This window comes from Elgaria multicarinata, chromosome 7 (genome assembly GCF_023053635.1).
Source record: "Elgaria multicarinata webbii isolate HBS135686 ecotype San Diego chromosome 7, rElgMul1.1.pri, whole genome shotgun sequence".
Classification (NCBI taxonomy): domain Eukaryota; kingdom Metazoa; phylum Chordata; class Lepidosauria; order Squamata; family Anguidae; genus Elgaria; species Elgaria multicarinata.
This window is the reverse complement of record NC_086177.1, coordinates 28,321,019-28,335,749: the sequence shown is the minus strand read 5'-3', so window position 1 is coordinate 28,335,749 and position 14,731 is coordinate 28,321,019. Positions and strand designations below refer to the sequence as shown.

Below are 14,731 nucleotides of genomic sequence, written 5' to 3'. Positions count from 1 at the left end.
GCTGATTATGACTTATAAAGCTTTATAGGGCTTGGGAACAGGATGCCTAAATTTACCTTCTCCCATTGGAGCTTGCCTGGGTCATGAGAGGTTCTGGGAAGACCCTTCTCTCAGTACCACCACTATCAGATGTGTTTGGTGCAGACACGAGAGAGAACATTCTTGATGGCTGCTCCCAGGTATTGTAACTCCCTGCCGAGGGAGGCTAGGTTGGCTCTCTCTACTCTCCTTCTGTTGGCTTTTTTTTTTATTCAATCATGTCTTTGGACTGTAAACTGGTATTTTGGGTTAGGTGCCATTTTTATTCTTTTATTGTGTCTTTAATGTATATCGTTAGTGTTTTAACTGAGTTTTTTATTTTATATTTGAGTTAGTAGCCACCTTGAATCCTATTTCCTTGGTAGAAAGTCAAGGTATAATTAAATAGCATGAATAATAACACTGAATAATCCATAGCACACAACATCTACACCCAGGTAAGAGCTATAGTGACCTGGTTCACATGACACAATAGCTCACCATGATTTAATTTACTTACAGGTGCTGTTGTATCATGCAGGGTACCTGACTTACTGTGGCTTGCGAACCCAAACATCAGGAGTTCTTTGAGGGTTAGACAACCCTCAACTAATTTTAAAACAAGTCATGGTTATGTGAAGGTTATGTAAAACCCTGTAGCCTAGTTTTGCATGACATAACAAGCTGGGCGCCCGGCCCAATGCAACATACCCTAGGGGTAAATTAAACCATGGTGGGCTATCATGTTACGTGAAGCAGGTCATTGAGTTTGTACAACATGCTAATCCACTGTAGGATGTTGTTGAGTTGTTCAGGGTGATTAACAAGCCACATTGCACGGTTAACAAGCCTTCCTGCAGAAAATGCCCTGGGTTCAGACAACAAGCTAACCCACGGTTCAACAACAAACCACACTTGTGTGAACAGCTCCATTGTCTCTCGCTTCTCTAATGTTTGAGGAGAAGGAGAGAAAGGTACTTTTTTAACTGTGCAAGAACATCCTATGCTTCTGCTTATTGAAGCTGTTTAATTAGAGCTATTTATATGTGTACGTCTTCAAAGTAAACAAGTGATGTTTTGGCTCAGGTTCAGTTCCATTCACTGGAAAAAAAGATACTTCTTGGTCTCTGTTGTTTTCATGGACATGAGAAGGTTCGGATTGGCCTGATTTTCATTGATCACCACTGACTTTTATGACTTATTTAAACCACGGCAAGCTGTGGTAATGGCATGTGCTGGATGGTTTTTGAATGTTGAAGCTGTGGCTTGTCATGTTGTCCAAAACCAGAGACTGTGAGTCTAACCCTTGCTTAACCCATGGTCCCTGGGTTCAGACAACACAACAAACTGTTTAGACTGTAACCCTGTTCCTGGCAGAGTAGAGAAGGGTAGTGAGGAATACCACCACTTTGCCACCATTTTGCAAATTCAGAAAAACATTTTACCTTGGGCATTTTTTAAAAAACATCCAGTTTATATGAGAGTTCCTTGCAAACCAAAAACTATGATTGGCATCTCATATTTGTTATGGATTCCCTCCCCCCCTTCATATTTGGGAATCACATCTTGTTCACATCTTGCAGGAAAGGTATGCTATTTACATTTTGTTGCAGTGAATCAAATGATAATGATAATTGTCTAAGGACAAATAGCATAGCAAGGATCATATGATACATTCCCCACAGGTGCTGTAGTAGCTTCCTGTAATGAACACACAGCCCCAAGCATGTTGACTGAAACATAAAGCCTTTTGTAAAACAGGTGATCGGGGATTCCTTATGCATTTGGCATCTTGTTTGCTCCTGAGTTCAAACTAATTAAATTTTGCAGCTGAGTAGATATACTTACAGTGCAATCCTAACATGTCTACTCAGAAGGAGGTCCCATTGAATTCAAAAGGGCTTACTCCTAGGTCAGTGTTACTTTACACAACTTGAGTAAAACCTATTGATTCAATTTAGTGAGAATGACTTTTTAAACATTTGTGACTTAAGTGTATTATTTTAAAAACTTGTTAACAGATTTTACTTTGTATAAAATTCATAATTGATTTAGCAAATACTATGTACAGTCCAACAAGAGGTTTGCCCAAAAAAACCCACTATATAAATACAATGTCTGCTGCTGCCTACCTGCTTTTTCTAGGCTTGAGCTAAGTGCCTGGGAGGGAGATCTGAGGGTTGCCCAATCCATGTAGTGACAGATAGAAGGAGATATGGTGTTGTGAGGAAGACTTGCCAGTTAAGGGGAACACAGACCAGACAGTTAACACCTGTGCCTTGTTCTGGTCCTCTGCATACCTGCAGGTTTGTTGGTTGCCCTATCAGTCAGCTCTCGGGTCCCTGGATGCAGCCTTTAAAGCATAATAAGACCTCCTTCATTCATGACTTAATTGTGGATGAGGCAGCCAATCTGGCATGTATAACCAAGACCTGGGTGGGTGAGCAGGGAGGAGTCAGTCTCTCCCAGCTATGCCCACCGGGGTACTTGGTTCAGCATCAGGGTAGACTTGAGAGCTGGGGAGGGGGGTTGCTGTGGTCTATACAAACTCCATCCCACTCTGCAAGCTCCCTGTCCATGTTTTTACTGGTCTGGAGTGTTTGCACCTTTTGTTGGGCCAACAGGACAGATTAGGGATTCTGTTGGTGTACCGCTGCTCAACAGACTCCCTAGCTTGGCTGACAGAGGTGGTCTCAGGTGCACTGTTGAGGTCATGTCAACAAAGTCATGTTGGAGATGTCAACATTCATGCCGAGGGCACTATCTGGGGCGGCGCAGGATTTTATACTTTCCATGACAACCATGGGACTGTCCCAACGCAGCACTGGCCCAACGCATGTAGCAGGGCATATTCTAGACCTGTTTTTTTCAACTGGACATGGAAATGGTGATCTCAAAGTGGGGGACTTTACATCAACCCCTTTGTTGTGGTCAGACCACCACCTGCTGAGGTTTAGACTTACAGCAGTTTTGCCCCTCTGCAAGGGTTGGGGACCCATTAAGATGGTCTGCCCCCAGAGGCTAATGGATCCAGATGGTTTCCAAAGGGTTCTGGGCAGTTTTCCATCTGATAGGGCTGACTCTTCTGTTGAAAACCTGGTTGATATGTGGAATGCAAAAATGACCCAGGTGCTTGACACGATTGCTCCTGAGTGCCCTCTCCTATGTATAGCTCGTATGGCTCTATGGTATACCCCAGAGCTGAAAGTGATGAAATAAAATAGGAGACAGCTTGAGTGCAGGTGAAGAACTCCTGGTGGATGCAAGGCATGCTCAGGGGCAAAAAATAATAATTTGCTGCCGCTATTGAATCATCCCTCTGCCGCCCAGCAAAGCTTTTCAGAGTTGTCCAGGGGCTATTACATGTTTACCACAAGGACACTGTAGAACCTCCTGAGTCCTGCTGTAATTTATTTGCTAGGCACTTCCAAAATAAAAACTTCTGCATCTGCCAGGACTTGGACTCCAGTGATATAGCAGGTGAATCAGGTGAGGTATCTAGAGCATAGCCTTGTCCTGTTTTCTTGGATGAGTTTCAGCTGGTACAGCTTGAGGACGTTGACAAGGTTCTTGAACTGGTTCGTGCAACCACCTCGGTATTGGATCCTTGCCCCTCCTAGCTAATAAAAGCTAACAGGGATGAAACAGCTGGCTGGGCCAGGACAGTGATTAATGCCTCTTTGCAAGAGGGAATGGTCTTGGGCCGTCTGAAAGAGGCAGTACTGAGACCACGCCTATGTGGCAGGGTGTTGCTGTTTTATTCTTTTACTATGTATAGCACCATGTACATTGATGGTGCTATATAAATTATTATTAATAATAATAATAATGAAGGACATTGTCATCAGCATGCTGATGACACGCAGCTCTATTTCTCTTTTCATCCTCATCAGGTGAGGCTGTGGATGTGCTAGACCGGTGCCTGGCTGCGACAATGGACTAGATGACGGCTAATAAAATGAAACTCAATCCAGACAAGACTGAGATGCTGCTGGTGGGTGGTTCTGCTGAGCGGATGGTGTTCCACCTGTTCTGGATGGGGTTGCACTCCCCTGAAGGAGCAGGTTCATAGCTTGGGGGTTCTCCTAGAACCATCTCTGTCACTTGAAGCTCAGGTGGCCTTGGTGGCATGGAGTGCCTTTTTCCAACTTCGTTTGGTGGCCCAGCTATGCCCCTATTTGGACAGGGATAACCTGGCTTCAGTCGTCTATGCTCTAATAATCTCCAAATTAGATTGCTGCAATGCATTCTACGTGTGGCTGCGTTTGAAGACGGTTCAGAAACTGCAGCTTATGCAAAATGCGGCAGCCAGATTGATAAAGGGGACCAGAAGTTTCGAACATATAAGACCAACTCTGGCCTGCTTGCATTGGCTGCCTGTATGTTTCTGAGCCCGATTCAAGGTGCTGTTTTTAACCTATAAAGCCTTACATGGCTCGGGACCACAATACCTGCCGGAACGCCTTTACCTACCTGTACATGGCTTGGGAACCACAATACCTGATGGAACGCCTCTCCCGACATGAACCTACCTGTACACTGCACTCAACATCTAAGGTCCTCCTCCGAGTGCTTGCTCCGAGGGAAGCTCGGAGGATGGCAACAAGGGAGAGGGCCTTTTCGGTGGTGGCCCCCAACTGTGGAATGATCCCCCCGATGAGGCTCGCCTGGCGCCAACATTGTTATCTTTCAGGCGCCAGGTCAAGACTTTCCTCTTCTCCCAGACATTTAAAGGCATTGAATGCGAAGTTTGTTTTTTAATGGAACCCAGAATTGTTGTTTTAAATGGATGCTGCTGTTTTTATACTGTTGTTTTTGTTTCTGATGGTTTTTAAATTTTGAATATTTTTAATGTTTACTGGTTTTAGCTTTTGTGAACTGCCCCGAGAGCTTCGGCTGTGGGGCAGTATATAAATGTAATTAAATAAATAAATACATTATGTTCAACGTCTAAGGTCCTTCTACGGGTACCTACTCTTGAGGGAAGCTCGGAAGACAGCAACAAGGGAGAGGGCCTTTTCTGTGGTGGCCCAATTATGGAATGATCTCCCCAACTAGGCCCACCTGGCGCCAACGCTGAGATCTTTTTGGCACCGTGTCAAGACTTTTCTTCCCCCCCAGGCATTTAGCAATATGTGAGCTTTACTGATCTGAGATTTGTTTTTAAAGCTGTTTATAGCTGTTTTAAATGTATTTTTCTATGTACGTTGTATGTTTTTGTAGTTTTAAATTCTGTATATTGTTTTTAAGTGTTTTAATCTTATGTAAACCACCCAGAGAGCTTCGGCTATGGGGTGGAATCATCATCATCATAATCATCATTATAATCATCATAATGTTGGTCTCAGTACAGCTGCAGAACAGGACTTTTGGTCACATTTATTTCAGTGGGAGAGCTCGCTCGCTTACTTGTTCTCACTAACGTTTGTGTATCCCAAAAAGTACCCAGTGACTCACTCTCTCTCTTTTTTTTGTTTTTAAGTATAAAAGGCTTTTGTTGCCTAAAATATGCAGGGCGCTTACAGTCCTAAAAAAGAACATGGCTTTCATATCAGCGCTGGGGTTGAGATGCGGCAAAGCTATTTGCGTAGGTGCCTCCGCCACCACTATCGCCAGCGGGAAACGAAGCCAACTACAAACAGTGAGCGCCACCTCCGCCTCCTTACTCTTACTCAGGCACCGTCGACCTTCAAGCCGCAGCGGCGGGCCAATCGGCGCGCGAAGACGTCACCGTTTCCCATTCCTATTTCCCCCCGCCCACCGCAGAGAGCCAATCGTGACGCGCTTTCGTTCTCTCCCACCAATAGCGCGGCAGAGCCGGCTTTCTTCCCTCCCTCGTCCCAGCCTTTTTTTTTTTTTTTTTTTTTTGCGGCTTCCCTGAGAAGAGAGTAGTTTTGCGCCTTCACTTGCTGACCGCGACTGTCCGCCAAGCGGGAAGAGAGGGGAGGCGCGCGCTTGCTTCCTTCCTTCCTTCCTTCTCGCCGAGCTTTCTTTCAAGCCTTCTCTGACTCCCCGGTGTGGTTCGCGGAGATGTCGGGGGCAGTTCTGCTGGCGGCGGCGGCCACCGGGGTCGCCTTCATCATGGCCTTCTTGCTGCTGTTCCTCCTGTACCTGATGTCGCCTTTGACTAGCCCAAAACCGCTGTCGTTGTCCGGCGCTCACGTCGTGGTGAGAAGTTAGCTGAGAGTATTGCGGGCTGGGGTTAGTGTAAGAGGTGTGACAGGAGACGTCAAGCCTGCTCTCCTTCCCAACAAAGCCTTTATTTTCAGTTCTTTATGTGCAGGTGGTGCTTTGTCTATAGCAATATGTAATATTGCAAATAATAAGTGGGAGCGTGTTAACCCCGCGGGTAAAATTGCATTTCGGAGGAGAGTTAAGCATAATACTATCCCGTGGAAAAGGGTTCGTGAGCTCTTTCGCTTGGCTAGGAATGAGAAAGGGTGTGAATGCACTGGGTTATGTTTAGCCTACAGCAAAGTAATTGTATTAGGCTTCAGTTTTTAAGGGGTGAATGGTGTTGGATGAAAGTTGGGCGAAAGATGTTCTCTTTTGATTTAAAAATCCGCTGAATTTTCTTTCTGAGCCTTCCTCTTTTGTGCTTTGAAGAAGAAATGAGCTGAAATTCTGATGACCAAATTGTCAAACTAGACCCTCCTTATTTTTCCTTTCCCTCCTCTTCCTTGGATGAAATGTAAGCTACAAATTCTGAACCACACAAGGTGTATTTATACTAGCTTAGGTTTAATATCTCCTGTTGTATGTTTTTAAATTGCTACTTCTTGAAATCTATGCAAGTGCAGTGCCTGTTTATAACCAGTTAGTCTTAAAATAGTTTATGCTTTAAACCCCTTAAGCATGTATGTAGGATTTCTGACTGTATAAATGTACTTCCCCTCTATAGAGGGAATAGAGTATTTTGTAGTATGTGGAAGACCTGAGTTGAAGTTGATTCAGCTTGCTATCCATTCAGGCAACAGTTCACGTTTTACTTTCTGTGCATTTTAAGTGAGCAGGGTCCTGGAGGAGTTTACATCAGCTATACTTACCTGCTACAGGTTTTGAATGGTGGAGCAACTCTGTTGCCATGCTCCTAAAGTAATGTACTTTACCATGAACCTAAAGTATTGTGTGATGTAAGCACTCCACATGGAGCCTGATACATATGAAAATATGAGTTGTGCCCTCTTCCCAATGTTTTTTTTAAACAACAACAACAACACAATTGATGAATTGGGCCTCTGTGGAGAAACTACTTTGCATTATGAATGTAGTGGAGAGGACAGATGCAAACCTAATCCTCCACTGGGCAAAAATTCTTGCTGCTGCAAAGGGTGCGTGATCTGAACCAAGCAAATTCTTAGCCCTAATTACCCATTTCTAATGTACACTACAAGATAAAATAATGCATTTTATCCATGAAAAGTATTATGTAAGTTATATAAATGGTGGTCATACAGTGAAGTAAACTGAATGCATTATTTCAGGTTCTTAATTTGGTTATGCCTTCTCATGTAATAGATAAGGCTTCCCCTTTCCTGCATGTAGCTTTTTGTTTTTTCCTCTTTTTTTCTGTGGATTTTTATATACATGTGCAATGAAAGAACCAAGGATCACAGGAGGGAGTTATCTTGACTTTTCTTGATTGAAAACTAGGGATTCTGGGTGGATATGTGATAGTAAGGACTACTAGTATGCATATAGAAGTTTTATAAAGTTATAGCTTTGTTAGACTATTAACAGAATTTACAGATATCTTACTAACAAATCATGCAGTATGTGAGGGAAATTGCTAATACAAATACTTCTAATCAGTTGAAACACTTGCCTAAGAGCAAATAAGTCTTCAGTTTTGAGACAGTACATATAAGATGTTAACCAGGGCTTGGAAGGGGTACAGCAGTTAAGGTAGCAGTTAAGGTAGATCCTTGTCTTGGAAGAGTTCATAACTTCACACTCCAATTCTTTTGTTTTTTATAATGCTCAGGAATCAATCCGTTTAGACAGCAAGGCCTACAACTCCCAACATTCCCCAGCCAGTTTAGACTTTTTTTCCCTAAACATGTACCTTAAATGCATATACCCTTAAATACTTAATATTTATACTTAATAGAGTTCTTTCCCACTGTGTCTAGAGATATGAAGGCCCAGGAAAAACCCACAAAAATTCAAAGTGGGGGGACTTTTCTCCCTATTTTTTCCTGAAAAAATGAAAAATGGATTATGGAAAGTTTTATTTTAGCATGATGAATAAAATATTTAAGACAAGGTGTTTGTATTTACTTTTCTAAATGATTTCCAAAAACTATGTACAGTATCAGATTATTACAATTTCTGTGCACCAATTTCTGTGCACCAAGTCCCAGGTTGCAAACTGATACTACAACTCGGAAATGCAAGAGCAAGATGCATTTCTGCCTCTAAGGGACACTGCCATTAAAGCAGAGACTGAAACTGTGAGTGATAGCTGTAGCTCGGATGCATATTCATTGAATCTTGGTCCCTCCTTTTTCTCAGTTCTTAAATAATTTTCTTTGTTACTAATGTTGATGGTTGCTTCTTCTTTTTTTTAAAAAAAATGTTTTTGCCTGCTCCTCATAAACTGGCAAAATCAAAGAGGTTCCTTTTCCTTACAGTTCAGGTGTTCCTTACAGTTCAGGAACTTGTAGCGCCATTTGTTACCAAAAAAAGTAAAAAATTTAATAAGTAAATTCAATTCGTAATAATTGTTTGAATACACTGTACTTTTAATATACCAAATGTGATCATTTTATGCCAAACCAACTTCTACATAATTACATTTTATGTTCCTAAAGTAACAAAGTGACTTTCAATCTGGAAAGGTGCTAACATTGCATTTTTTTCAATTTTTCTGAAAATTTTCAGGTTTTTTCCCCCCAGAAAAATGTTTTTTTTCCCATGGCTTAAACATTTCCAGAAATTTTACACCTCTAACTGTGGCTTGTAAGGAACTAAAACTGTCCTTGAAATCATTTTATCTTCCTACACTCTCTTACTAGCTACATCTACTCCATTATTGCCACAAAGATGTGTGGTAGAAACAACGTGGAATTGTTATTTGCATAGACAAGGATTGTCTCATAACAAACCTCAGATTTTATTTATTTATTTATTACATTTTTATACCGCCCAATAACCGAAGCTCTCTGGGCGGTTCACAGAAATTAAAACCATGAAAAGCGTAATAACCAACAGGCATATGGCCTACAAACAAGCTTGCAGTGGCAATTTGAGAAATAATGTTCTAGGGTTTCTAATGGGGGATATTAATAGGGTTGTGCAATATGCATTATGGGAGTGCAAAAGTCTTGCTCCCATCACAGGAAGCCATGAAAGGAGATTGTATCTCTGCTTGTTCTAGCAATGTTTTTTGAACTTCTGTTTTCTCTTGTGTGCTGCCATCTCATTCATTTTTCTAAAGCACTAACAAAGTCAAGGAGTGGGTGGAAAGAAGTAATTCATAGTTTAGTCCTGTCATCAGAGGCTAAGCCAAGATATTCTCTGATAACCTAATGACTAGGCAGGTCGGTAAGAGAGAAGGTTCTCTCTAAGGTATCCTGGTCCCAAGTTGTTTAGGGTGTGTGATTAAGATATATTAAGGATGATAGGAAATAAAGATTTGGAATGGTTAGAATGGGAGACGCAAGAGAAGAAGTATAGGTTGGAGAACATTTTTTTAATATTTTTTTTAAAAAAAAGAAATGGGGGGAATAGAGAACCCCCTGATGAAAAATATAAGAGATTTGGGCCAAATATAAAGAAAAATTAATGCCAAAGATATCACCCCTAACGCCAGTGGTGATGATGGGGAATTTCCCAGAGAATTTGAAGAAAGAATTGGAGAAAGATTTAAGGGGAAAGGGAATAAATAAATTAAAAGATTGGATGAAGGAAATGGACAAAGACAAAATAAAAGAGTTCGTAAGAGAGAGGCGAAATGCTTGGATGGAGGCACCACAACTAGAACAATGGACAAAAACGTGGAAAGAGGAAAATAGAGTGTAGAGAGTGTACAGAAATGGAAAGGTTGATTTTACAAAGAGAAAACAAAAATGGAAAGTTAGTTGGTAGGGGTATAATGAGTGCGGTGTATAAGATACTAATGAGCATGGAGAAACAACAAGAACATATTAAAATGATATGGGACCAAGATATGGGAGGACAGTTAAGTGGTCAAGAGTGGGGGAAGATATGGAGTCAACATATATTAAAGAGTATGTCGACAAGAATAAAAGAAAATTACTACAAATTAGTATGGAGGTGGTATTTAACACCAGTAAGATTACACCAGATAGATAGAAATATTCAGTAAATTGTTGGAGAGGGTGTCAGGAAATAGGTACGTATTTTCATATGTGGTGGGATTGTAAAAATATTCAGAAGTTTTGGGAAATGGTATTTAAAGAAATAAATGAAATAATGGGATGGAAGGCAGAAATAGGCCCAAGGATAGCATTGTTATCAATATATGAAGGGTTCCAATGTACGCAAAATAGTAAAGAATTAATAACTAATTTACTAACAGCAGCTAGACTGATAATTGCTAGTAATTAGAAAGAACAAAGAGAATATAAAACAAGAATGGTATAAAGAAGTCTGGGATATTGCTATTAATGATAGGCTAATGGGGTGTATGAAAGTTAAGAAAGGAATATTAAAGCAGAACAATTCTGAGGAGATTTGGAAACCATTTGTCAAATTTGTATTAGGAAAAGGGAAAGGGTATAAACCGTCACAAGATGTGTTACAATTTTGGAGTGGAGAATAATGGTCCCAGGGGGTGGGTTGCACCTTTTATTATTATCATTTTTATTATGGTTATTATGATTATTGTTATTATCATTATTAGATTATTGTATTAAGTAGGTTTTTTCTTTTTTCTTTATCGTTATTATTGTAGTAAAAATTAAAAAAAAAAAAAGTTGTTTAGGGCTTTGTACCCTAATGCCAATAACTTAAATCTAGCCTGGTAGCAGATAGGCAGCAAGTGCAATTCCGTCCGCAAACGAGTTGCGTGCTGAAAGGGCAGCTCCTGACAATAGCCAAGCCGCTGGGTTCTGCACTAGCTCCAGCTTTGGAGAAGCCTTAAGGGAAGCCCCACATAGGGCCTGTTCAGACGACATGCTAAGCCATGGTTAGGCTAAACCTTTTGTATCAAATGGTTAGTGAACATGTTTAAACCTCAGCCATTTGCCACGATAGGAATGGTTCACTCGGCACACTAAGTCAAGGTTTATATGACATGCTAAGCATAATGTTTAGCTCAAAATGCTTAATCACCATGGCTTAGTGTATCGTCTGAACAGGCTCATAAAATGAATTGCAGTAATTTAGTCTTGAGATTACTAGTGCCTGAACCACTGTAGCCAAGCTAGCCTTATTGACATGAGTCAGTGGGAATGGGACAATTGTAGTGGAAAAATCCAGAAGTCTTCACTCTTCTGGGGAGAAGTTATTCTGTGATATCCTCACCCACTGAACAGATACCAATATTTTAAATTTCTTAAGTGGCTTTTTTTATTATTATTTTATTTTGATGTCAGGGTAGGTTAATTATATGTATTTCGGAGCCCAAAGGATATAAAAGAAGTTGTCATTGAAAAATCAGGCCTGGAAAAATCCCAGATGCCCAAGTACTTAAATTGATGCTGATGCCTATGCTAACAGTCAAGTTTATTGATTTTGGCCATTGGCCTTTGCATAAATGCCTATGAATTTGAGGTCTTACCAAGCCTTACAAGACTGGTGCGTGGAAGGATTATCCTGGGGCATTGGCAGTTAAAATATTTTACTCTTCCTGGCTGTTATCAAGGCTAAAACAGCTAAAAGATTTGCTGGGCTGTTTGAAGGAAGCTAAGTTGTGCAAATATAAAGAAAGTCAGTCCTGCAAACAAGCTGCATATTTTACATTTTAAAATGGCAAGTTCTGTGCTTGGTGATATTTATTACCTAATTTAAATCCAAGAGACAATTGATACTGAAAAGGGTAGATCTCTTTACATCATACCTTACTTCATACAAACCTTCATGTGTACAATGTAGTCCAAGGCCTGATAATAATCTTAGAGGTCAGTGCATCATCAAGAGCACTGATGATGCACTGATTCATACTGAGAAGGTATGAAGCGCTTTGAATACTTGAAACACACTATGATTAAGCTAGTACATAGTGAGGTTATTTAAGGTGTAAGAAATGCAGTTGTCTTTGTGCTTCAAGGTAATGATTGTTTATCTCTGTTCTTGATTAAACAAATAATCATTCTAGTCATTGGTGGGAACATGGGAGAGGGCCTTCTCGGTGGCTGCTCCAGTGCTCTGGAACTCTCTTCCCGGGGAAGCTAGGCTGGCTCCCTCCTTGATGGGCTTTCGGAAGCAAGCTAAAACTTTTTTGTTCGAGCAGGCCTATGGAAAATAATCTGGTCCTCCATCTATGTTAATGTCTTATAATTTTGTTGTGTATTTTAAACGTTTCTGGTTGTTGTTGTTTTTCCCCCTAATGTATGTTTTAAACTTTGTAAGGCCGCCTTGAGGCCCAGCATTAGGCAACAGACGGGATACAAATAAATATAATAATAATAATAATAATAATAATAATAATAATAATAATAATAATAGTTCTGCTGCTGTTAAACTTGGTTCCTTATGCTCGTCATATTTTAGTCACACACATTATTTCCAGTAGAGTTTATGTTTCTTCATTCAGAAGTGACACTAATAGTGTTTAAAGACAAAATGCATGGAGTGCTCTTAAGTGGAGGAGGTACTTCGGTCATCTTTGCCACTTATTCTTTCCATAGTCAGCAGGAAAGTGTCTTGTCTGTGCACTGGAAATGGACTTTTAAGGGAAAAGCTTGGTGACCATCTCAGAACTCAACTTCTTTTCAAGGTGTAAATTGTAGACGGATGAGGTTTTCAACCTTAATTTATTTATTTATTTATTTATTACATTTTTATACTGCCCAATAGCCGAAGCTCTCTGGGCGGTTTACAATATATGTGCTTCTGAATAAGGGAAGGGGTTACTTGATACCTGACAACTAAAACAAACAAATCCATTGCAGCTATTAAGATAAGAGTATTTATTATTATTATTATTATTATTATTATTATTATTATTATTATTTATTTATATAGCACCATCAATGTACATGGTGCTGTACAGAGTAAAACAGTAAATAGCAAGACCCTGCCGCATAGGCTTACAATCTAATAAAATCATAGTAAAACAATAAGGAGGGGAAGAGAATGCCAACAGGTACAGGGAAGGGTAAGCAGGCACAGGGTAGGGAAAAACTAACAGTAGAAAGTAACAGTAGAAGTCTGCACAACATCAAGTTTTAAAAGCTTTAGGAAAAAGAAAAGTTTTTAGTTGAGCTTTAAAAGCTGTGGTTGAACTTGTAGTTCTCAAATGTTCTGGAAGAGAGTTCCAGGCGTAAGGGGCAGCAGACGAAAATGGACGAAGCCGAGCAAGGGAAGTAGAGGCCCTTGGGCAGGCGAGAAACATGGCATCAGAGGAGCGAAGAGCACGAGCGGGGCAATAGTGTGAGATGAGAGAGGAGAGATAGGAAGGAGCTAGACCGTGAAAAGCTTTGAAGGTTAACAGGAGAAGTTTATATTGGATTCTGAAGTGAATTGGAAGCCAATGAAGAGATTTCAGAAGCGGAGTAACATGGTCGGAGCGGCGTGCTAAGAAGATGATCTTTGCGGCAGAGTGGTGAACAGAAACCAACGGGCTGATGTGAGAAGAAGGAAGACCAGAGAGAAGAAGGTTGCAGTAGTCCAACCGTGAAATAACCAGTGCATGAACAAGCGTCTTGGCAGAAGAGACAGACAAAAATGATCGAATCCTGGCAATATTATACAGGAAAAATCGACAAGATTTAGCTACTGCCTCAATATGAGGAATAAAGGAGAGCGAGGAGTCGAAGATAAAGCCAAGGCTACGAGCTTCCTTGACCGGAGTAAGCGTAACATCATTGACAGTAAGAGAGAATGAGAGATGAGGAGAAGGTTTAGGAGGAAAAACAAGCAATTCAGTCTTTGCCATGTTAAGCTTCAAGCGACGATGAAGCAGCCAAGCTGAGATATCTGAAAGACATGCCGAGATACGATCGTGAACATCAGGAGAAAGTTCCGGAGATGACAGATATAGTTGTGTATCATCGGCGTACAGATGATATTGGAGACCATGAGATTGAATAAGCTTGCCCAAGGGCAACATGTATAAGGAAAACAACAACGGGCCAAGCACCGAGCCTTGCGGAACCCCTACTGAAAGGGGAAAGGAGGAAGACGAGCTGCCATTAGTCAACACGCTGAAAGAGCGACCCGCTAGATAGGAGGCAAACCAGTTATAGACAGAGCCACAAAATCCAAGGTCATGAAGGGAATCTAAGAGAAGATCATGATCAACCGTGTCAAAGGCTGCAGTTAGATCAAGGAGAATAAGAACGGAATAATGGCCTTTAGACTTGGCAGTAAGGAGATCATTGGTGATCTTAGTAAGGGCTGTTTCGGTGGAATGCAGAGGACGGAATCCAGATTGAAATGGATCCAAAGCAGAGTTACTAGAAAGAAAGTCAAGACAGCGAGAGTAGACCGCACGCTCCAGGATCTTTGAAACAAACGGCAACAAAGAGACAGGTCGGTAGTTAGACAGAGATAGCCTATCAAGAGTAGGTTTCTTGAGAATGGG

At 41.0% G+C, this 14,731-nt stretch overlaps 1 protein-coding gene across 1 annotated transcript in view; it reads left to right on the top strand.

Annotated features, from left to right (window-relative positions):
• The first annotated feature begins 5,928 nt into the window (after nt 1-5,928).
• The window catches only part of KDSR (3-ketodihydrosphingosine reductase), a 33,600-nt gene continuing 24,797 nt past the window's right edge, over nt 5,929-14,731 (top strand). The window contains exon 1 of the mRNA XM_063130279.1: nt 5,929-6,186. Coding sequence (XP_062986349.1) covers nt 6,049-6,186 — 138 coding nt within the window. The 5' untranslated portion in view covers nt 5,929-6,048. The remainder of the gene's footprint in view (nt 6,187-14,731) is intronic.